Source organism: Mesoplodon densirostris, chromosome X (assembly GCF_025265405.1).
Source record: "Mesoplodon densirostris isolate mMesDen1 chromosome X, mMesDen1 primary haplotype, whole genome shotgun sequence".
In the NCBI taxonomy this organism is placed as follows: Eukaryota; Metazoa; Chordata; class Mammalia; order Artiodactyla; family Ziphiidae; genus Mesoplodon; species Mesoplodon densirostris.
In genome coordinates, this window is record NC_082681.1 from 104,545,056 (window position 1) to 104,567,818 (window position 22,763).

At 43.1% G+C, this 22,763-nt stretch overlaps 1 protein-coding gene across 1 annotated transcript in view; it reads right to left on the reverse strand.

The window, feature by feature from the left end:
* The window catches only part of LANCL3 (LanC like family member 3), a 94,779-nt gene that overhangs the window by 13,326 nt on the left and 58,690 nt on the right, over positions 1-22,763 (reverse strand). The window contains exons 2-3 of the mRNA XM_060087077.1: positions 6,465-6,588; positions 5,135-5,332 (exon numbers count right to left, since the gene is read on the reverse strand). Of these exons, the coding sequence (XP_059943060.1) occupies positions 5,135-5,332; positions 6,465-6,588 (322 nt within the window). The remainder of the gene's footprint in view (positions 1-5,134; positions 5,333-6,464; positions 6,589-22,763) is intronic.

A 22,763-nucleotide genomic window follows, 5' to 3' on the forward strand; every position in this document is an offset into this window, starting at 1 on the left:
CCCCTGCCTTCATCAGTCTTTACAACCTAACTGGGGCATTCATTAGGCTACGTGAGGGGACAGAGAGGCGTTGAGGAAGCACAGAGGAAGGCTCCTAACCGACACTTGGAGGTAGGAAAGGCCCACTGGTGAAATGACACTATCTAACCTGGGTGCCAGAGGAGGAGGAGGAACAGGCCAGGTGAACTGGAAGCCCTTGGTGCTCTATCGGATCCCTTTACTTTACTGGCAGGTGCCCCATCCCCCAGCGGCTGTGAGTTGATTGCTGACAAAGCTCACTGCTGCCCTCTTCTTGGGAGATATGGCCTTAGCCAAAGGGGTGGCTATGCTATGCACCTCCCCCAGCAGGTTTCGGCCAATGATTGGCTGCCTCAAGACAGAGCAACTCTGTGGTGTCATCTGTGCTTCTTAGCTTCCCCGCCACCCAGAATGCAGGTGAAGCTACTCTCCAGGTGAGACACAGAGAGCCCTTTGCCACCCAGTTCCTACTCTGTCCTCCTGCCACTTCTCCCCCATGCCCTCCATGAAGCGTTTACTTCAGTGAAACCAAACCACCCCACAGTTCCCCTTCCTTCACCATGCGGTTCCATGCCTCTGACTGACTTTTCTTGGAACAAACTTCCCACCTTTCTTAGTCTAACTTATCTCAGGCATCACCTCCTCCAGGAAGCCTTCCCGGAACCTGGAGGAGGACCAGAAATCCCTCCTTTGAGCTCCCATCACTCCTTATACAAACCTTAGCACTCACACAGTATCATATTAAAATTACCTGTTTTTTAATATAAATAATTTTTAAATGGAAGTACAGTTGATTTGTAATATTATATTCGTTTCAGGTGTACCGGATAGTGATTCAGTATTTTTACAGATTAACTCCATTAAAAGTTATGACAAGATGACTATAATTCCCTGTGCTATACAATATATCCTTGTTGCTTATCTATTTTATACATAGTAGTGTGTCTTTCTTAATCTCCTACCCACATCTTGCCCCTCCTCCCTTCCTTCTCCCCACTGCTACCCACTGGTACCCACTAGTTTGTTTTCTATATCTGTAAGTCTGTTGAAATTACTTGTTTTCATGGCTGCCGTCCCTAGTATTGTGCCAGCTACCCAAGGGCAGGTACTCTGTATTGTTCATTTTTGCTCCCCGATCTGCGGCATGGTGTTTGACACATGGCAAGGCCTCCACAAATGTCTGTTGACCCTATAAAGTCCCATTTCTCACCCCAGCGCAGGCCGATGCTGAAGCGGAGATGAAAGATGTGGAAGGAAGACGGGTTGAGATGGTCTAATTGCTAAACCAGGCCATTAGCCCCAGGCAGCTTAATGGGTATTGATCCTATGGTTCTGGCCAGAGACAAAGGGCCTCTTCCTGCAGCCTGGCTCATGGAATGGTACATGGACAGGACCTTGAAAACTTCTACACCTATTGTCTCCTTACTTAACCTAATGAAATCCACAATAAGGTGGCTTAACCTAAAAGGAAAGGACGTTGGATTTCTTTGCATTTTCTGGGAACGGTGTCATTTCATCCTGGGAACACTGATTATTGTGCATTGACATGAAACCCGGAGGCAGCAATGATATATGTCTTTGTCAAATGCAAATGGGAAAATGAATTATTACTTAAGAAGTATGGTGTGAGAGGCTAAATCTTAGAAACATGTGATCCAGCAGAGCCTCGTGATAGCCAGACTTGGCACGTGTCGTTTCAACATCCTAGAGAATCAGCGCACAGGTCCATTCTGGGATCCGGAATTTCACCGAAGCACGCATTGTACGGTGTGCACTACACAGCTTAGTGACCAAAGACACCTGCACTGTACAAGTACTTACTGTTCTCTATTCAAAGTCACCTACCCAGGAGGCCTAATGAAATAATTTAAAAAAAATATAGCTACACCTGTGTTTCACCCAGAGTAAAGGAAATGTTCTGTCAGTGTGACCACAGTAATGATGTAACATAATGCGATCTAGAGTTTCTTTTAGCCACAGTATTTGTTTTAATGATTTTGTAAATGACTTTTTTTTTTTTTTTTTTTTTTTTTTTGCGGTACGTGGGCCTCTCACTGTTGTGGCCTCTCCCATTGCGGAGCACAGGCTCCGGACGCTCAGGCTCAGCGGCCATGGCTCACGGGCCCAGCCGCTGCGCGGCATGTGGGATCTTCCCAGACTGGGGCACGAACCCAGGTCCCCTGCATCGGCAGGCGGACTCTCAACCACTGCGCCACCAGGGAAGCCCTGTAAATGACTTTTGACCTGTATTACAGAATCTTTAAGGCTAGGAAGGGGTCAGGTGAATCTGCCTGCTATACTTCATTGTATTTAGTGAGAAAAACTCTACGCCGCACTGGGTATTTATAAATGTGGGTGTCTGCAAATCTTTTGGGCCATATCCCTCACAAACGGTAAGGGTCCACAGGATTAAAGGGGTCTGTGGTGAAAAAAAGACTGAGTTTCACTGCTCCACCTCAATGCACTCCTTCCACAGATGAACAAAGGCACAAAAGAAACAAAGTGGTTTTCTCAAGGTTACTTAGCTGGTTAGTGTCGGAACTATAATTAGAACCCAGAGTTATTAACTTAAGAGTCCAGAAGTATATTCACAGCGCATAAATGATAACTAAGGCTGTCACCTGTAGAGGTGGGTTGAAGGAAAGTCAGTAGGAAACAATTATAGTATCATTGATGAAGATAAGGTATCATTGATGAAGTTCCACACTGTGGATTATTTCTGGCAGGTTTTTAATCACAGAATCAGTCTGCCGCCCCAAACCATCTGCACTGTTCATAAATCTACTCTCAAAAAATCTTCTCACATAAGTGAGAATTATTTTTCTAGGTCATCTCTTGTTTTAGAATTTTTGGAGAGCTTACTGTTGCCAACTTCAGAGGCATCTTCATGGGCTTTAACCTGCACTTACCATATTTATAATCACTCTTGATGCTATTTTTAGCACATCTCTTAAAAGGAAGACCAATACCCTTGAGATGGAAGTGTGGGTTGGCAGACATAATGGGCTCCATTTGGTTCTTTATTCATTTGTGAATTAGTTTATTTTTGGCAGTCCAGTGAATATGAGGATTGAATGATTTTACCCTGCAACCTGCGTTTAATCTAACCAAGATACTGAACATGAATGATAAATGAGGATAAATAAAGCCCCCAAGGTGATGAATGCTATGCTGTACTATTATGGTCCATGATTTACAAAGACAGATGGGATGTGATGTACAGAGAGAATGGAATAACCGCCCTTCAAGAACCCCACATCAATTAAGTGACCCAGCCACTCATTTTAGTATATTATCTTCCCACTCTTCACAGGGCTTTTACTATACATTGAATCCTTTCAAAATAGGCTGTATTTAATTTGGAACATCTCCAAAATTCAAGGATCCTGGGGTGCTTGGAGGATACCCAAAGGCCTTCACTGAAAATGATTAAAGGGAATAGGAAATGGGAGTGTTGAGCGTAACATGAAGAGATATCATTTCCAGAATGGTAAATAGCTGCTGCTTTTCTTTAGAAAGTTCAAAGCAAGAAAAAGGTGGGCTCAAATGATCACTGGTGGGAATTAGCCTGGACATAATGCACAATGCCCTGGCGCTGGTACAAGCACACACGGGAGCCTTTGAAGTCCTTCCTTAAGTAAAACTGGCAGGCAGAGAAAATATGGCCAATGGACTAAGACTTCTATTATTCGTCACCTCAAACTGTACTGAAGAAAAAATGAAATTCCGGTTGGATTAAAGAACATTAATTAGGTAAGGAGGGGAAAGGAAGTAATAAAAATCAGGTAACAAATGAAAGAGAAATGAAACATATTTTACAGCTGTACTCATGGCACTGAAGCATAGCCTTGAAAATTAAACAACACTCCTAATCAAAAATGTGTGTGTTGGGCTTCCCTGGTGGCGCAGTGGTTGGGAATCCGCCTGCCAATGCAGGGGACACGGGTTCGAGCCCTGGTCTGGGAGCATCCCACATGCTGCGGAGCAACTGAGCCCGTGCGCCACAGCTGCTGAGGCCTGCGCGCCTGGGGCCTGTGCTCCGCAACAAAGGAGGCCACCGCAGTGAGAGGCCTGTGCGTTGCAGCGAGGAGTGGTCCCCGCTCACCACAACTAGAGAAAGTCCATGCACAGCAATGAAGACTCAACACAGCCAAAAATAAATAAATAAAATAAATTTATAAAAAAAAATGTGTGTGTTATTTTGGTATTTTAAGTCTCTCCTCTGGCCAATCGACCAAAATGCACTGTCTTTTTTGAATTGCCCCTTCTCTAAGGCCTAATTAGCAGTGTAATGGGATTGAAAAAAAAGGAAAAGATGGGGTCTGATAAGTTTCCAGGCTCGATTCCAGAGAGTTCACTGCAAACGGCTTCTCATTTCTCTAGACTTTTCATTAGGTGATAATGGAAACCGTCATTTGGAGAAGAATTACAGAATAGTCCATCTTCAACCTTAATGTGCGTACAAATCACCTAGGGATCTTGTTGAAGTGCAGATTTGGATTCAGTGGGGCTGGGGTGGGGCCTGAAATTCTGGATATCTAACAAACTCCCGTGCCACTAGTCCAGGGACCACGTTTTGAACTGCCAGGTTCCAGATCTGCACTGTCCCATGAAGTTACTGAGCGCTTGCAACGTGGCTAGTCTGTATCAGGATGGGATGTAAGTATAACAGAGACACGGGATTTCAAAGACTGGATATTTAAAAAATATGAAGTCACTCGATTTTTAAATTGGTTGCATGTTGAAATAATATTTCGTGTATATTGGGGTAGATCTATTATTAAAATTCATTTTGCCTGTTTCTTTCTATGTTTTTAACAGGGTTACCAGAAAGTTAATTTCATATGTGGCTCGTATTATATTTTGTTGGACAGTACTAGTTTAATTTGTATACAAATATTGTAGATAAAGATCATATTTTTTTTAAACACAGGATCATTTCTGGACATCCTTTACTGATGGAGACTTTCTTGGCTTTGAAAAGTTTCATCTTGACCTTTTCATCTCCCATGGTAATGGCATAAGATGAGAAACACCCTCACTTCTCAGAAAAGGCACCCGTCTTTGGCTAAGCCCAATGAAAGGCAATGCTATCAGATAATAACATGAGTGAGACCTGGGGCGCCGTGGCACCAGTGCACCAGCTCGTTCTCCCTCTCGATGGCCTCGCCGAGCTCAGGTGGCCAGTTGCAGTTCTGCTCCTGCTCCATAAGGAAGTCCACGCTCTGCCACACCAGCTCCTGATCCGAGGGCTTAAGGTGCTCATGGTAAGAAAGAAGCATCTGGAGGATGGACGACAGGCCATGAGCTGCTCCTATATAGACAAGCAAAGCATCATGAATTCACATAATTGGGAGGAGAACCAGTTTGAAGTCTGGCGTAAGTATTACAGATTGATGAAGGGGTTGGGGAAAGCCAGGCATTCTAGGCAAAAGGAACAGGCACAAAGGTTACAAAGGTATGAGAACACTTTGCCTGCTGGAGACTACGCTGGACAGAACCAGGGAAGGGAGAGATAAAGCTTGAGTTTGGAGAGGGAGGCAGGCGATCTACAAAGGGGCTTGCAAGTCATGCTTGCAGGGAGTGATGGGGAGCCACTGAAGGATTCAGAGGGGTAGTAACTAACTTTCACTTTACAAGCCTCATAGCTCAAAAGTAGTCATTGTGATTCAGTAGTCTGTTATTATTCCACTAATATTAAAAACTTGAAACTGTCAGCAGCTGAATCCTGCTTCCCTGTGCAGACGTACTATTGGCAGTGAGCATATAAGCTGTTAATTTTCAGCAAAATTAGGCCAGTGAATTCACAATCAAGAATAAAGGATTTTAGTCTTTAGTGAAAGTCATTGTTAAAATAGCTCCATTTCTTTTTTTTTTTTTTTTTTTTTCTTTTTGCGGTATGCGGGCCTCTCACTGTTGTGGCCTCTCCCGTTGCGGAGCACAGGCTCCGGATGCGCAGGCCCAGCGGCCATGGCTCACGGGCCCAGCCGCTCCGCGGCATATGGGATCCTCCCAGACCGGGGCACGAACCCGTATCCCCTGCATCGGCAGGCGGACTCTCAACCACTGCGCCACCAGGGAGGCCCTCCATTTCTTTTTTGTTTTAACATCTTTATTGGAGTATAATTGCTTTACAATGTCATGTTAGTTTCTGCTGTATAACAAAGTGAATCAGCTATATGTATACATATATCCCCATATCCCCTCCCTCTTGCATCTCCCTCCCACCCAAATAGCTCCATTTCTGACAGGTAGACTCTGAAAACAAATATGAAATTGTGCTTTGTAGTATCCATCAATATTTGTTTTTAAATGGCCTTTCAAAGGGTTCTCAGTGAAAGCAATAGTCATGACCTATGTCAAAAACAAAATCTTCCAGTCTTTAGCCAATGCTGCTGTTAGAGACTGCCTTCCTCCTCCAGGCCTTTGCCAACACCCTCACTCACCCAAGTATTCGGTTCCATAGTAAGAATACATCAGTGGGAATGGTTTCCTCTTTTTCATGGCATATTGCTTCCCGGAGTCCAGGATTGCCTGGCAAATTGATTTGATCTGTGCTGGGGTCAGCACCTGAGTAAGGAAAAGAAGCAGAAGTCAAGTCAGGATCTTCATTATTCCTCAGACACTGGATTTTCTTGCTTAAAAAGTGCATCAGCATATCCCCCCAGGCCTTTTCCTATTTGTAAATAAGCTCAGCCCACCATACCTTTTTTTTTAAAACCACTGATACTCTCTTTGTTGTCAAGTTTATCTCCCCTTTTCAGAAAATTTGCAGTTCTGATGGGAAACACACACCTTTACTGCCATAGGTTTTTATAAATGGCAGAGACCACCTAACAGCTGTTGTTATATCATTAATCCTTGTCACAGGAACAAGAAGTTGCTCAGGAAAGAACAAAGACTGGTCCTAAGCGACCATGCTTAGCAAAGCTGTTACTTCTGATGTATGGCGCGGGTCTGGCTCAGACAATGGGCCTTCAGTTTGTGTCATTTCGACTGTGCTTATAAAGCCACAATTCTATGACAAGCTGCTGCATGACAGACCCGCTGGAGCCTTCTGCAGTCCATGAAGGAAACCAAAGTCCAATAAAGACCAAGGCAAAAGAACTTTTACTATCAAAATGATGCTGAATAGAGAATGACTAAAAGGCCATCTCCCATATTTTATTTAATCTAGGTACCGTCAGTTTTAGGGCTATACAGGTTAAAATGTTCTCAAGCCTACATAGCATCATTGCATTTATTAGGGTTCTGCTCACGTTTGCAATGTTCTCTGTCTGCCACTCTGCCTCGGGGCACACTGGATGCTCCCTTTGGCACAGCACTTGTCACCTGTTGCGTTCTCTCTGTCTCTCTCTACTGGATGATCAGATGCAAAGACTGTGATGTCTCATCATTTTGGTATCCTTGGTTCCTGACTCTGAGCCCGAGGGGGCCTTTGGTAACTGATGAGCGAGTAAGTGCCAGGTGGACTGCCATGAAAAGCAGAGCCCCCCTCTCCTCTTTTTTTTTTTTTTTTTTTTTTCGGTATGCGGGCCTCTCACTGTCGTGGCCTCTCCCGTTGCGGAGCACAGGCTCCGGACGCGCAGGCTCAGCGGCCATAGCTCACGGGCCCAGCTGCTCTGCGGCATGTGGGATCTTCCCGGACCGGGGCACGAACCCGTGTCCCCTGCATCGGCAGGCGGACTCTCAACCACTGCGCCACCAGGGAAGCCCTCTCCTCTTTTCTTTATTCACCCCCTCCCTCCCTCTTCCCTTTCCTTCCACAATTATTTCTTAAGCCCTTACTATAAGCAGGAAAGCCTGTTCTAGACGCTGGAGACACAACAGTGAACAACACGACAAGACCTTTACTCTCATGAAGCCAACCTTCCAAAAAGGCAGACCTACACAGGAAAAGTACTAGCCAGAGTAACCAAAAAAAGAAGAAATCACCTAAAGTTCAGCCTTGACCTGACTAGATGAATCTGGGATCAAGGAACAATCTATTGGATTTTGGCCTTTCTCTGAAGACTCACACATCAAATTTTCCTACCTGATATCTGCCATTAGACTCACCCATTCCTTTTGAAATAGCTAATGATTTCTTAAGTCATAACTTGCTCCTGTGATTTATGCAACATTAGAAGGGCAAAATATAATCCAGCTTGTGGCCCCTTCAAATTCAGCATTTAATTTGGAAAAATAATCACATAAAGAGGAAGTTGTTCATTAATTAATTCTGCCAGTTAACATTACTGAGCTACTATTCCAGTGAGGCCCTCTAGTAGGTATTGTGGAGGAAACTCTAGAAAGCCTAGGACACATTTTTTTTTCCTACAAGGAACTTACTATCCAGCACTGGAGATAGACATAGACAAAAGTCTACAATAGAGTGATTAAAGTTCATGAGCCCACCTCACACCAGTCAGAATGGCCATCATCAAAAAGTCTACAAACAATAAATACTGGAGAGGGTGTAGAGAAAAGGGAACCCTCTTGCACTGCTGGTGGGCATGTGAAGTGGTACAGCCACTATGGAGAACAGTATGGAGGTTCCTTAAAAAACTACAAATAGAACTACCATACAACCCAACAATCCCACTACTGGGCATATACCCTGAGAAAACCATAATTCAAAAAGAGTCATGTACCAAAATGTTCATTGCAGCACTATTTACAATAGCCTGGAGATGGAAACAACCTAAGTGTCCATCAACAGATGAATGGATAAAGAAGATGTGGCACATATACACAATGGAATATTAGTCACCCATAAAAAAGAATGAAATAATGCCATTTGCAGCAACATGGATGGACCTAGAGATTATCACACTAAGTGAAGTAAGTCAGACAGAGAAAGACAAATATCATATGATATGACTTACATGTGGAATCTAAAAAAATGATATAAATGAGCTTATTTACAAAAGAGAAATAGACTCACTGACATAGAAAAAAACTTGTGGTTACCAAAGGGGAAAGGGGGGGAGGGATTAAATTGGGAATTTGGCATTAACAGATACACACTACTATATATAAAATAGATAAGCAACAAGGACCTACTGTATAGCACAGGGAACTATATTCAATATCTTGTAATAACCTATAAGGGAAAAGAATCTGAAAAGGAATATATATACACACACACACATATATATATGTAACTGAACCACTTTGCTGTACACTTGAAATACTGTAAATCAACTATACTTCAATTTAAAAAAATTTTGTTAATTAAAAAAAAAGTTCATGAACCTAGGCAGGGGTGGAAAGAAACAGTAATGCAGAATATTTAACACATCAGCTTCACTAAGACTTCATCTCCTCATTTTCCATCTGGTTGCTCAGAAACAATTACGTCATGGGTTCCAACTTAAGTTTCCCTTTTATTAGGTACCTATCTTTGCCTCTTGGGTTTACTCCTCCTTTCTGCCTAGAAATCCTAAAGACCCTATCTTCCCATGCCTTCCCACCGTCATTTCAGGGCTCAACCTCGGGTCTTTCCCTTAGCTGGATGGCACACTTCTCCTAAATGATTTCCTCCTCTGCATCCGTTCGAATTGTTACCAAAATTTCATTTGCCACTGACCACATCTTACTCTCTGTACCTTTATCAGCACCAACTGACCTCACATTTAGTCTTACTCGATGTAATATCTTGCATCATCAGCCTCATATCGACCCCTCCATTCTGGCTTACTCTCAGAAACCTGCCAAGAGCCTCAAAGGGCATGAACTTAAGAGGAGTCTATCCTGGTCCCATCCCATAATTTCCTAGGAATATATCTGGCTCTTCACCTGAACTGAGGTCCTGTATGCCACTATTGGTCTTGAATCCATGTGACAGAGGCAGTTTTTGTGATAGGAAAAGGCCACTGGATTTTCAGGATACGTACTCATTTGAATGACTAGAATTCTCCCTATTTGACTTCTGTGCTGATAATTGAAAACCGGATTATTCTTTCCTCAGCTGAACATTTATTCATGTCTCCTTTCTCTCCCCGCCCCACCTGCTTGTTTTTAACCCAGAAAAGGAAAATCAACTTTGGTTCTATGTGGTGCCCTCTTTCTTTCCATCCCTGATCCACAGCTCAGAATAGAGAATGAGTTTATAAAATATTTCAAAACTTCCCCGGTCATGCATCATGTCTGGGTGGTTTCCTCTTATCTCGCAGAAACACTGTGAAAAACAAAGAGAAACGGCGCTTGTCGGGCCGGATAAAGACCAGTTATGCGTGCAGTTCTTTATCGCTGGGAACAGACAAGACCTACCCTTGGCTTTATTGATCAGCAAATAAAAAGGGGAAAAACAGTGTACATGAGAAGTGTGCAGAGGAGAGCACTGAAGAAGAGGGTACTGGTCCCCGCCCAACACACAGTACGTTAGGAAGAAAGGAGATGAGACACGGGGCAGGGGCTGCTTCATGTTCTCTCATTTGTCTGACCTCTCAGACAACCCTCCAGGCTGCACTCCCAGCAGAGAGGAACACACGAGCGCACACACTTCCAAGAAGACGGCCTCCGTGCTGCTGAAACACCCTGAGGCCTTGGGAAGGAGGAAATGGCATTTCCACCGGGGAAAAAAGTGACTGGGGATGGCAGAGAGCGGCTCCCTGTGCATTAGGCCTTTATCAGGACAAACCCAAATTCCCTCTCCTGTATCTGTAGCACATAAGGCTATGCATGTGTTGATGTCTTGGATGGATTTGGTTCTTTTAAAAAAAATTTTTTTTAAAATTAAAGTATAGTTGATTGACAATGTTGTGTTAATTTCAGCTGTACAGCAAAGTGACTCAGTTATACACATATATACATTCTTTTTTTAATATTCCTTTCCATTATGGTGTATCCCAGGATATTGAATACAGTTCCCTGTGCTATACAGTAGGAACTTGTTGTTTATCTACGTCTGTATCTTTATTCCTGTCCTGCCCCTAGGTTCATCAGAACCATTTTTTGTTTTAGATTCCATATATATGTGTTAGCAATACGGTATTTGTTTTTCTCTTTCTGACTTATTTCACTCTGTATGACAGACTCTAGGTCCATCCACCTCACTAGATTCCACATAGAAGTGATATCATATGGTATTTGGATTTGGTTCTTTAAATAAAAATTGGTTTTTACACTGGATTGAAATAAATTAAGATATCTCAAAAATACAAAGCAAGTCTCTGGTGGTTTGGTGTAAATATTTTCATTAGTTTAATCGATTCCCTTCGCTGATCCTTGAACAGAGGTGTTTGCTGTGAAATAGTCCCATTGGGCTGGGCTCTGAGTATGAAGAGACGAGAGAGCAATAAAGCCCATTCTACGCTTCTGGGCCCCGCCTAAAGGTTGTGCTCTGTTGGAACCAACTCCCTGCTGAGGAGAGAGGACCTTTGTTAAGGAAATGAGTGAAATGGGCCAAGCCACAGAAAGCCTGTCTCACCACAGACCCCTTTCCAGGGTTAAGCGTCCCGCCCACAGTCCCTCTGAAGTGGCAGTCTTTGCTAGCTTGATATCAACCACTGCCAGCATTAGCAAGCAGCAGTCCAAAATGCCCAAAGTATGTGACTGCCCATCCAGATGGAATGCAGAAGGTCACTCCAATATCATGCCAAACACATATGTAACAGAGCAAGAATCTGACATTAACTTAGGTGATTTCCTCCAGCAATTTATTTCATCCACTCCTTTGCCCCGCCATTCTGGTGGTAGCACAAGCTTCTGCCTGAGAGAGAAAAAAGCCATTTGATGACCAGTGAACATCAAAATGACTTTTTTTAGGTTAACTTTTAAAAAAAACGTATTGGAGTATAGTTGATGTACAATGTTGTGTTACTTTCAGGTGTACAGCAAAGTGATTCAGTGATACATATACATATATTCATTCTTTTTTTGAGACCCATGGAGATAATAGCTCTGAGGAAAAAAGGCTGTTGAGTTGTAGAAACTGGGTATTTTAGTACTTGAAGTTGAGAATACAAACAACAGACTTGAAGGATATGTAGAGTCAGGATGGAGCTAAAGCTGTTCAAGGTGGAAAGAGGCGAAACCAGGAAACTGAAAGTCAGTGTGGCGTTCCTGCTCTCCTAGCCCCGCTCCCTTGCGCTAAGCATTAGGAGAGATCCTATAAACCCCCGAAAAGGTTTGGGGATCTATAGGTAGTTAGGATGTGTGTCCCCCACTCCCACCTGGAATTGGGGAGATGGCAGCCTCAAAGATGTGGCTCTTGCCTCAGGGTCTGGGACCAGTAACAGAGATACTGCTGCACGGCATGTCCACAAAAGAGCCAGAGACAATCCTGAGTTTCCTGTGGGCACCATGGTGGAGCAGAAAAACATCCCACACCCTAAAGTAAATTTTTCTAAAAAAATTCACTACCCAAATTTAAAAGTTAGGGAAACTTTTGGGGTACAAAGTCAATATAAACATATGGTTAGAGTTTTACTTTTGAGGCCTGTTTGGGGCTTTGATTCAGTTGGAAGCCACTAGGTTACAGGTAAGAGCCAGGCCTTCAGGAAATCTCTGGAGTGGGTGGAGATGTACTTCAGGTGTTGAGAAGACAAAAACTCAGGGGAGCTGCTTTGATGCAGAAGAAGCTTAAAGAGATAAAGTAGGGCTAAGGGAAGGCTTTCAAATAGGAAACAGATCTTGATGAATCAGACAATTCACATTATGTGCCAGGCCTGTGCCAGGCACTTTGAGAGAAGATATCATCTTAACAAATAGACTTAAGAGCTGAATCATTTAAATAATGAAATATTTCGCATTTGTTTAAATTCTCAAAGTTATGATCTATAGGGGTAAGGTGGAGGGAGTGAATATTCAGGGCTTCACAGAGGGAGAGGGACATGAGCTTAAGCTTTGAAGGACAATGAGGAAGTGGATAAATGCAAGTGGCGGGGGGGTGGGAGGGAGAGAGGGTATTTTAAGCTGCGGGATGATGGGGAAAACCCTGTGTATTAGGGCAATGCTTCTCATGCTGCAATGTGCACACAAATCACCTGGTGCTCCTGTTAAAAATGCAGATTCTGATTCAGTAGGTCAGGGACGGGACCAGGAGAATACAGTTCTAACAAGCTCCCAGGCGAGGCTGCTGCTGGTCCCAGGACCATACCTGAAGTAGCAAGCGATGGGATTATGGGCGCACAGAGGCTGGTTGCAGCAGAGGATTTCTCTTGGGAAGGGTGAGAACTTGGAAGGAACTGTAGGAAGTTCCCAAAGACATTCAAGGAAGCAAGAGGGAGCACCAGGCAAGAACACTGCACACCATAATTTCAATGGTCAGATTACCCAGAAAAGAGAAGGGGCAACAATGGGAAATTCTCTTCCAATATGCCATGCGTAGGAAAAGTGTGTCTGAATCTGCAAAACCCAGTGGGGAGCTCTCTTAGCCAATGTGGCCAGGTTTATTTTCTTAATTAGTCTCCAAATGGGGCGCATGTGCTGGTGCAGAATGAGCAAGTCCCTTCCATCTGGCTCTCCTGATGCTCCCTGACCACCATTATGCTGGGCGATGAGCAATCGGAAGGGGGTTGCTCTACTTAATGGTTATCTTCCAATCTTATAGAGGGATTCAACAGAGAATTTCACTTATAAACACTTGGTCCCAGATACCATTTCAAAGTTGTTTCTTTTCCCTTCTCATGTCAAGAAACGCAAGCCAAGAAAACAATGGAAACTAGAAAAGAAAAACAGGTTTTACCCCATTCTTGCTGGCTTGAAAGATTTATTACAAGTACCTGGTAACCCAGTCTGCACCAAGCGTCACTAGATGATTTCCTTTTCTATTTCTTGCAAGACACGAAATGTCTCAGAGCCTGAGTTTCCTTATCTACAAAAGGGGGATCACAATGACTTGCCCCACCTACCTCCTCAGGTGACGGTGAGACTATTACTAAAAAAGCAGTTCCCATTTGGAATTAGCAGATGCAAACTAGTATGTATAGGATGGATAAACAACAAGGCCCTGCTATATAGCACAGGGAACTGTATTCAATATCCTGTGATAAACCATAGGGGAAAAGAATATGACAAAGAATGTATATATATGTGTAACTGAATCACTTTGCCATACAGCAGAAATTAACACAACATCGTAAAACAACTATACTTCAGTAAAAAAAAAAGAAGTACTTTCTTGTTAACTTTTATATTGGCTTTCTATTGCTGCTTAAACTTGGTGGCTAGAAACAACATGAATTTAGTCTCTGACCACACCCCAAATCGATGACATCAGCCTCTCAGGGTGTGGAACATAGGCATCAGTATTTATGAAAACTCTCCAGGTGATTCCAGAGTGCGGTCAAGTTTGAGAATCACTGAGAAACTTCGCTTCACCACTTTCTAGCAGTGTGGATTTAGGCAAGTTACTTATACTTTCTAAGCCTCACTTTACTCATTTGTAAAAAGTATCGATAATAAGACCTCCCTATCTCACTGGATTGTTATGAGGATTCCATATAAGACACTTAGCACAATTCCTGCCATGAAGCACGTGCGCAATGCAGTAAGCTGGGGTTAAGATAGACGTTGCAAGTCCAGCAGTGACTCAACCCCACCATTCAGCACCACAGGCCTTGGAGGTCTGTGCTCAGAATCTCCCTCATAAAATAACCCTGCTGTTGTTACTCACCTCCCGCACCCCATCTTCCATCCAAGGACCAGCTTGTGTCAGCTTGCATTCCTAAGGCACCGTAACTTGTAAGTCATAGATTAGTAACGTATGGCTCTTCATGTCTGTGTATTTACTTTTCTTTCCTCAACACCACACTTCAGGCGTTTCACTGTCCCACTATCTCCAAACCACATTGCTTTGCTCTTTCAAAACTACTTCTCAAGTTTACCTGGTTTCTAGACAAGTCTCTGTCACTAACTTTGTTACTTTAGACCAATCACGTAACCTCTCTGGTCCTCAGTTTCCTCACCTGAAAAAACAAGGAGTTAAGCTGAGGTGGTCTTTAATGTGTCTTTCAGCAATAGTATTTTGTCATTTTGTGATTCAACACTTTATGACAACCATTTTACAAGTCTATAAATACTTATTTGGGCATTAATTCTGGGATGTGGACGGGATGGTATGTTTCAGTGGTTTCATTCTGTACAGGCTAGGCAAAAAGCCCTTTGCAATGAGATTACAGTGCATGTTTAACTTGACCTCTATTCTAGGCATTTTATTTTATGAAGATGCATATTCTCCCATGTGATCCAGCAATCCCACCCCTGGGCATATATCCAGACAAAACTATAATTCAAAAAGATACATGCACTCCTATGTTCATAGCAGCACTATTCACAATAGCCAAGATATGGAAACAACCTAAATGTCCAGGTACAGATGAATGGATAAAGCAGATGTGGTACATATATACAATGGAATATTACTCAGCCATAAAAAAGAATGAAATAATGCCATTTGCAGCAACATGGATGGACCTAGAGATTATCATACGAAGTGAAGTAAGTCACAGAGAAAGACAAATATCATATGATATCACTTATATGTGGAATCTAAAAAGAGTGTACAAATGAACTTATTTACAAAACAGAAGTAGACTCACTGACATAGAAAACAAACTTATGGTTACGAAAGGGAAAAGCGGGGAGGGATAAATTGGGAATTTGGGATTAACAGATATATATTACTATATATATTACTATATATAAAATAGACAAACAACAAGGACATACTGTATAGCACAGGGAACTATATTCAATATGCTGTGATAAACCATAATGGAAAATAATATAAAAAAGAATGTATATATATGTATAACTGAATCACTTTGCTGTACAGCAGAAATTAACACATTGTAAATCAACTATACTTCAATAAAAAAGTCATAACTTCTTACTAAAAAAAAAAAGATGCATGTTCTCTTACGTGCTTTCTTCCTAGTAGAAAGCTTAGGGACCTAGAAGTTGTTTTAGCCTCTTGGCATTGGTTACTTGACTCTCTGGAGTCTTTGTCTCCCGATGCCTCCAAAGCGAATGACTACGTCATTAAGGCCTGATGCGTAACTGACCATTTCACGTCAGACCTTCCTCTAAGCCACGGTTATGTCATTACACTAGTCTCAAACCATGGTTCAACAGACATTTTTCAAGTGCTTGCTGCGTGCATGACACTGGGCTAGAGACTACAGGAATATAGAGATGAGTAGTTGTGTATAGTCAGGTATCGAGTAAATGCCTTTCTTACTTGGAAAGGTCAATTCTGATTACATACTTATGGCTTATACTATTAGTTAGCCAGTCAACATCCATTCTCCCCTTACTCCTTGCTAACTGGATCTCAATTTTATTAGGCTGACAATTGTGTTTAACTCCAGGTGACAGATAGTGAATATGAGCTTCAGCCAGTCATGTCAATCCTATTGTCCCTTGCCAGATATTCAGTTCTCAGCCTTCCTTGAAGCTCGAGTTGGCTATGTGACCTCACTTTGATCAATGGAGGAATCTGCTGAGGTGGGAGCTTCTTGGAAAGCTTTTGATTTCATGATAAATGGAAATAAACTGGACAGACTTGGCTGTTACCTGCCTTTTGTCTTTTTGGTGCCTTGAATGTTTATGTGAGGCCTGGAGCTGTAGCATCCACTTTACATCCTGAGGTAATAAGCTTGTGGATGAAACACCAACATTCACAGAATGAAAGAGGAAAAAGATCCTGGGGGTTGTGGACATCGTTGGGCATCTGTACCACAACGAGGAGCACCTATCTCCAGACCCTTGTTATGAGAGAAAAAGTACTTCCTTTTTTAGAGTCACTGTTCATTGGATTACTTACAAACTCACATCAACTGGGCAGCTGTAAAGTGCCAACCTAACAGCACTGCTAGCACTCCTGTAAAGCAATTTTTGCCCACATATTTCTGTTTCCATGGAAACCTTTAGCTCCAGAGCTCTTTAAAGTGAGGCTGACTGCCTGAGTGGACAAATTCAAATGCAGTTTTCAGTGCGGGCTGTACTCACAAGGTTGTGATCGATTTTTCTTGTTAAGTGCTATCCTAGAGCCCGGAGACAAAGCCTGGCAAACACACTGTCGCCTTGCTGCCATCGCCCTGGGTGACCTTCCTACTCCTTCCACTTATCTTGCTCCAGGTCAGGGACAAGGGACACTCTCCAATCTGCCCCCAGGACAGTATGTCCTCCAATCCTCAAAGTCGATTTGGGGAGACAGAGAGGAGACTTGCGGGAGCCTCAGCAACAAGTGCTGTGAAGCAATCATCTTCCTTACCAGGAACCGCTGTCACCTCAACTTAAGTGACAGTATTATGTACTACCTGCCCTGTCACTTGAGAGAGCTAGTCACGAAAATGGTCCTAGAAGAACAATATCTGAACCATTTGTGACATTTTAAGGCTCAATAACTCTTTCACCTAGATATTTTTGACAAAATAAGCTAGGAGGGTTTCTTTGCCATGGGCCTGTGGGATTGATGGGTGCCCTGAAGGTCACAAGTGGGGGAGAGAAGGCAGAGATTCTTTAAAACGGCTTACATCTTTTTGTCTTCTTTTTTCCCCCAGTACCTTAAAATACATTTTAATAAATGTGTTCCTGGGGGGTGGGGTGGGATGAAATGGGAGATTGGGATTGACATATATACACTACTATGTATAAAATAGATAACTAATGAGAACCTACTGTATAGCACAGGGAACTCTACTCAGTGCTCTGTGGTGACCTAGATGGGAAGGAAATCCAAAAAAGAGGGGATATATGTATACATATGGCCGATTCACTTTGCTGCACTGCAGAAACTGACACAGCAGTGTAACGCCAACTATACTCCAATTAAAAAAAAAAAAGTGTTCCTTGGGGCTAAAGGAAGCTAAGGCCCTGAATAGTACCTTCTCTGCATGCAAAATAAAACCTAAACCTATTGGGGTGGTGGGGTGGACTGGGTGACCGTGGCTAGGAAATTTGAAATTTCTGGCTTTGTCATTATATGGCCCTGAACAAGTGATGTAACCTCTCTGCCTTCACAGTCTTCATTGGTAAAATGAGGTAGGTGACCAAGTAACTTCCTGAGACCTTTCTGGTTCATGATGGTTTATAAGTATGTATCTAACTTTCCTTCCTCCTCTTGTATTCACTGAGGCATTGGAGGGAATCCTCTGTGTGATCCTGTCCAAAGTAGTTTCGTTATGGTGACACCGTGCTTTCAGGAACTTCGAAGGGAAAATGATTCTGGTTTTTTGTTTTCTGGTTTCTTTTCAGAAACAGTTGTAGCCAGGGGTCTTTAGGAGAGCTAGGTTATAAGATTCCGAAAGAATCGCTTTCTATATAAACAACATATCCAAAAAGGAGATTTGAGGTGACCTGGACATGCAGGTACGCTGAAGGGAGTGGCCACCCCCCACCCTCCCCCCACCCCACCCCATTAGGGACCAGGCAGCCAGGATGAACAAAAGCGTCTCTGTGGCTGCTTTCAATTTTCATTTTAGGCCTAGGGGAAGGAGGAGAAGAGAGGGTCTCAGGAGGAGCTGGCTCTGTGGCTGAAGGGGAGAGAAGAGTGAAGTAAATCGACACCTTTGCTCTGTTAAGGACACGAAACTCCCCAAAGCTGCTTCCTTAGATTTCAGTATCCACAAGCTCCACGTGGTTGCTGTGGAATGAACACAGCTAGGGAGGCTTCGTCCTGGTCCTTACAAAGGCTGGGGTGAACCACCGGGTTATATAACCAGTACTAAGCAAAGCAGGATTTACAACCTCGTAAATTAGTAACTAAGGTCTTTGTCTTATATGAGGTTTGTCCTGTAAATGTTAATCGAGCCCTACTATAGCTCACTCAGAGAACGTCTGTCAACAAAAGAGAGAAAAACCTCTGCCATTGTGGAGATGACATTCCAGTCTGAATAAATGCATATTGTGCTCCATATTTTATTGCCCCCAATATGTCTTATGCGGCCACTTTCCATAATTTGTTATTATTTTAATGGGGCTGTCTTCATAAAGAAATCAGTGTTAAGTAAATTGTGTGCCACATCTCAGGTTGCCTGGGGAAAATTTAACAGGAGATGAAATCCATTCACAGGCTCCGATGTTCAACTGAGAGTAATCACCAAAAGTGTAAGGATGTACATAGGACAGAAATGGCCAGCTGGCCAGTTGCTATAGCAGATAATTACATGGAAAGGTTTAAAAACAGAGCTCCCAGTCTATACCAAGATTTTATAGGAGGTAGGACTGAACACTCACCTTTTTTTAAAAAAAAGCTCCACTCAGGACGCTGGGACACAGACATTGCTTTACATTGCAAATCCAGCATGATTTAGTATTGCAAATAGCACAGGTGGTTGGAACAAGGACCTCAGCTTAATCTTATGTGGTTCATGTAAGCTGTGCTGTTGCTATTCCTGGTCACGGACTAGACTCTTAATTATAAGCTTGATGCCAGGAACCATCTCTATAAATCTGCTTCATTAGTTGTGACACAAAATACTACTGACCATTTACCAATTTTTCAAAAGCACATATCTCCATGATACTGAGAGAGGAGCCCCATGTTTAATATGTAAAGCGGGGACATACATTAAATATAGAATTAGTTATGAAGAGGCACTTACAGAATAAGGTCTCCCAACTACACGATGACAGAACAACTCCAGACAAAACTGATCCACGTGATAAATGCATGTGAGATAAATAGATTTACTGTGAAAGATGTATAATTTGGACTTCTCCTACAGTACATCAGCATCCAAAGGAAAGAAGTAGCTAGGTCCACTAGTATAAGAATGTCCACAGCAGCTTAATTCATAAGCTTTATTCATGAGACCTGGAAACATCCTCAACGTCCATCGACAGGAGAATGAATAAATTTGGAATATTCACACAATGGAATATTACTCAACAATAAAGAGAACAAATTACTGATACATACAACAGGGAGTGGATCTCATGAACATGCAGAACTAAAGGAGCCAGGCACAAAAGAGTACTTGCTATATGATTCCATTTATATGAAGGTCAAGAATAGGCAAAATCAAGCTATGGTGATAGAGATCAGAAGAGTGGTGAACTCCAGTATCTTTTTAAAAAAATTAATTAATTAGGGCTTCCCTGGTGGCGCAGTGGTTGAGAGTCCGCCTGCCGATGCAGGGGACACGGGTTCGTGCCCCGGTCCGGGAAGATCCCACATGCCGCGGAGCGGCTAGGCCCGTGAGCCATGGCTGCTGAGCCTGCGCTCCGCAGTGGGAGAGGCCACAACGGTGAGAGGCCCACGTACAGCAAAAAAAAAAAAAAAAAAAATTATTTTTGGCTGTGTTGGGTCTTTGTTGCTGCGCGCGGGCTTTCTTTAGTTGCGGTGAGTGGGGGCTACTCTTCGTTGCGGTGCGCGGGCTTCTCATTGTGGTGGCTTCTCTTGTTGCGGAGCATGGGCTCTAGGCGAACAGGCTCAGTAGTTGTGGCTCGCGGGCTCTACAGCACAGGCTCAGTACTTGTGGTGCACAGGCTTAGTTGCTCCGCGGCATGTGGGATCTTCCCGGCCCAGGGCTCGAACCCGAATCCCCTGCATTGGCAGGGAGATTCTTAACCTCTGCACCACCAGGGAAGTCCCTCCTGCAGTATCTTTTGTGTGTGTGTGTGTGAGGCAAGTGGTACTAACTGGGATAAAGGGACTTTCTGGGATGATGTAAATGTTTTTTTTCTTAATCTGGGTAATAAATATATGAGTCACAGTGAAATCATTGAACTATGCATTTAAGATTCATACATTTTGCTATATGTAAACTATACTTCAATTTTAAAAAGCAAAATAAATCAAGGTACTGAACAGCTTATCTATCAAATGATAGAACAAATGGTTTAGCTGTTCATTAATACATTTTGTCTGAATGTCAAGGTCCTTTGGTCGGAAGACACCAACTTTGCTAGGTATCCTGAAGAAGGGCCTTCCTAAATCTTGTGTGAAATTAAAAAAAAAAAGGTGGTCTCCCTTCTGGGCAGATGAATTGCATAAAGTGGCACATTACCTCTGGGCTGATGCAGCCCCAGGCCAAGGCTTAGTGACCAGAACACTGAGGCTGGATTTCACTTCCCTCGCCGTTTTGGCCAGGTGCCCTTGTGCAGGGCACAACCCTGCCAATCACACAGGGCTGCCCAGTTCTCTGGAGGGAAGCTAGGGATCTGAGGGCAGCCAGGGCTGAGAAGGGAGTCACACTGGAAGCCAGAAAGCTGCCAGATCCCCGGCAGTGTTCTCTCTTTTGGTGACACTGGTCTCTGCCTCTCTCTTTCAACTTCTACAGACCCATTTGCTCTCCTTCTCTATGGCTGAAGGTGACCTCCATCACACAATGATACACACCAGCTTGCAAGTCTTATAGTGTCCCTCAGGTTTAGTCACACTTCAGAATCAACTAGAACCTCTGAAACCTAATTTCAAATCCCTGAGACAGAATCTGATTGGCTCAGCCTCGGTCAGGTGCATTCACCCCAACTGCATCAATATGGGTGCAAAAATCCACCCAGAGAGGGAGGAGGATGGTGTTTCACAAAGAACTGGGATTATTCTGAGCTAGGCAGACTTCCCTAAAAGGGTCTACTACACTCTTAAACTACTAGAAAATCCGACTTCCAGTGGCTTAATCAAATAAAAGGTTATTTTCTCACATTAAAGAAAGTCTAGAAGTGGCTGACTGCTGATAATGTTTACTGGTTTGTGATGTCACAGCCAGGATGTCACAATTCTCTCTTCCTTCCCTCATATTGGCCCATAGGCACAAAATGGCTGCTGTAACTCCAGGCGTCATGTTTATATTCAAGGCAGGAAGAAATGTGGAAGCCAGCGCCAGTCATGTTCATTTTCTCAGGAAAGCAAAAGGTTTCCCCAAACTCCCGAGCAGACTTATATTGACAAGTCATTAGCTAGTACTGTTTGACACAGCCACCCTGACAGAGAAGTTGGAAAACCAAATAATTATCTGAGAACATTGCTATGCCAAACAAGATTAGGCTTTTGTTAGTAAAGACAACGTGGAAAATGAATATCTGGCAGGCAGCAGTGTCTGGCACCCGAATGAACTATAGGAATCCACATTCTCTGAAAAATTTATGTTAGCCATTCATGATCATGTCTGAACACAGGTGATGGAAAGCACACTTAATTCCTTTTTTAAAAAAATTCACTGCTTCTCACCAGACGCTAAGCCACTCGATTTTGCACTCCACCACTTAGGATCCTTTGGCTAGGATTTGCATTCTCTCTCAAAAGCTGTCAAGGCACGTAATTGGTCAAGGCAGGTTTATCAGCTCCCAGTCTAACGGTCCAAGCGCTACACATATGCCTTTTCGACACCAAAAGACAATACAGGATTATAGGAAGCATGATTAAAGGAGCTCTGCTTTCTCTAATTATACTATTTCAGAAGTGATCTCAAAGATAATTATTTCGGTATATGCAAATAGATCCTATTCCGTTTTAAATCTGCTCCTTAGTGTGAAACAGGTGTAGGAGTTGAGGTGAGAGTGAGTAGCCAACCGCAGGCAGGCTCACCTTTCAGAAGAATGGATGGGACTAGATGACTTCTAGGAGTCCCTACATGCCTGATATTACGCTTTCTAAATGGTCAGCAATCACAGTCTCTCCAAACCACTAGGGACATCTCCAAGAATCAAGTGTCGATTAGCGTTACCTTTCCACCGACAGACAATGTATTCTATGAGGTGAGAAAGGGGCATGGGAAAGGACAGAATGTACCTACCCACAGGGCGAGTGGAGAAATTCAAATCTTCTAGCTGGTTTTCACATACAAATAGAATTGTCTTCAAAGACAATG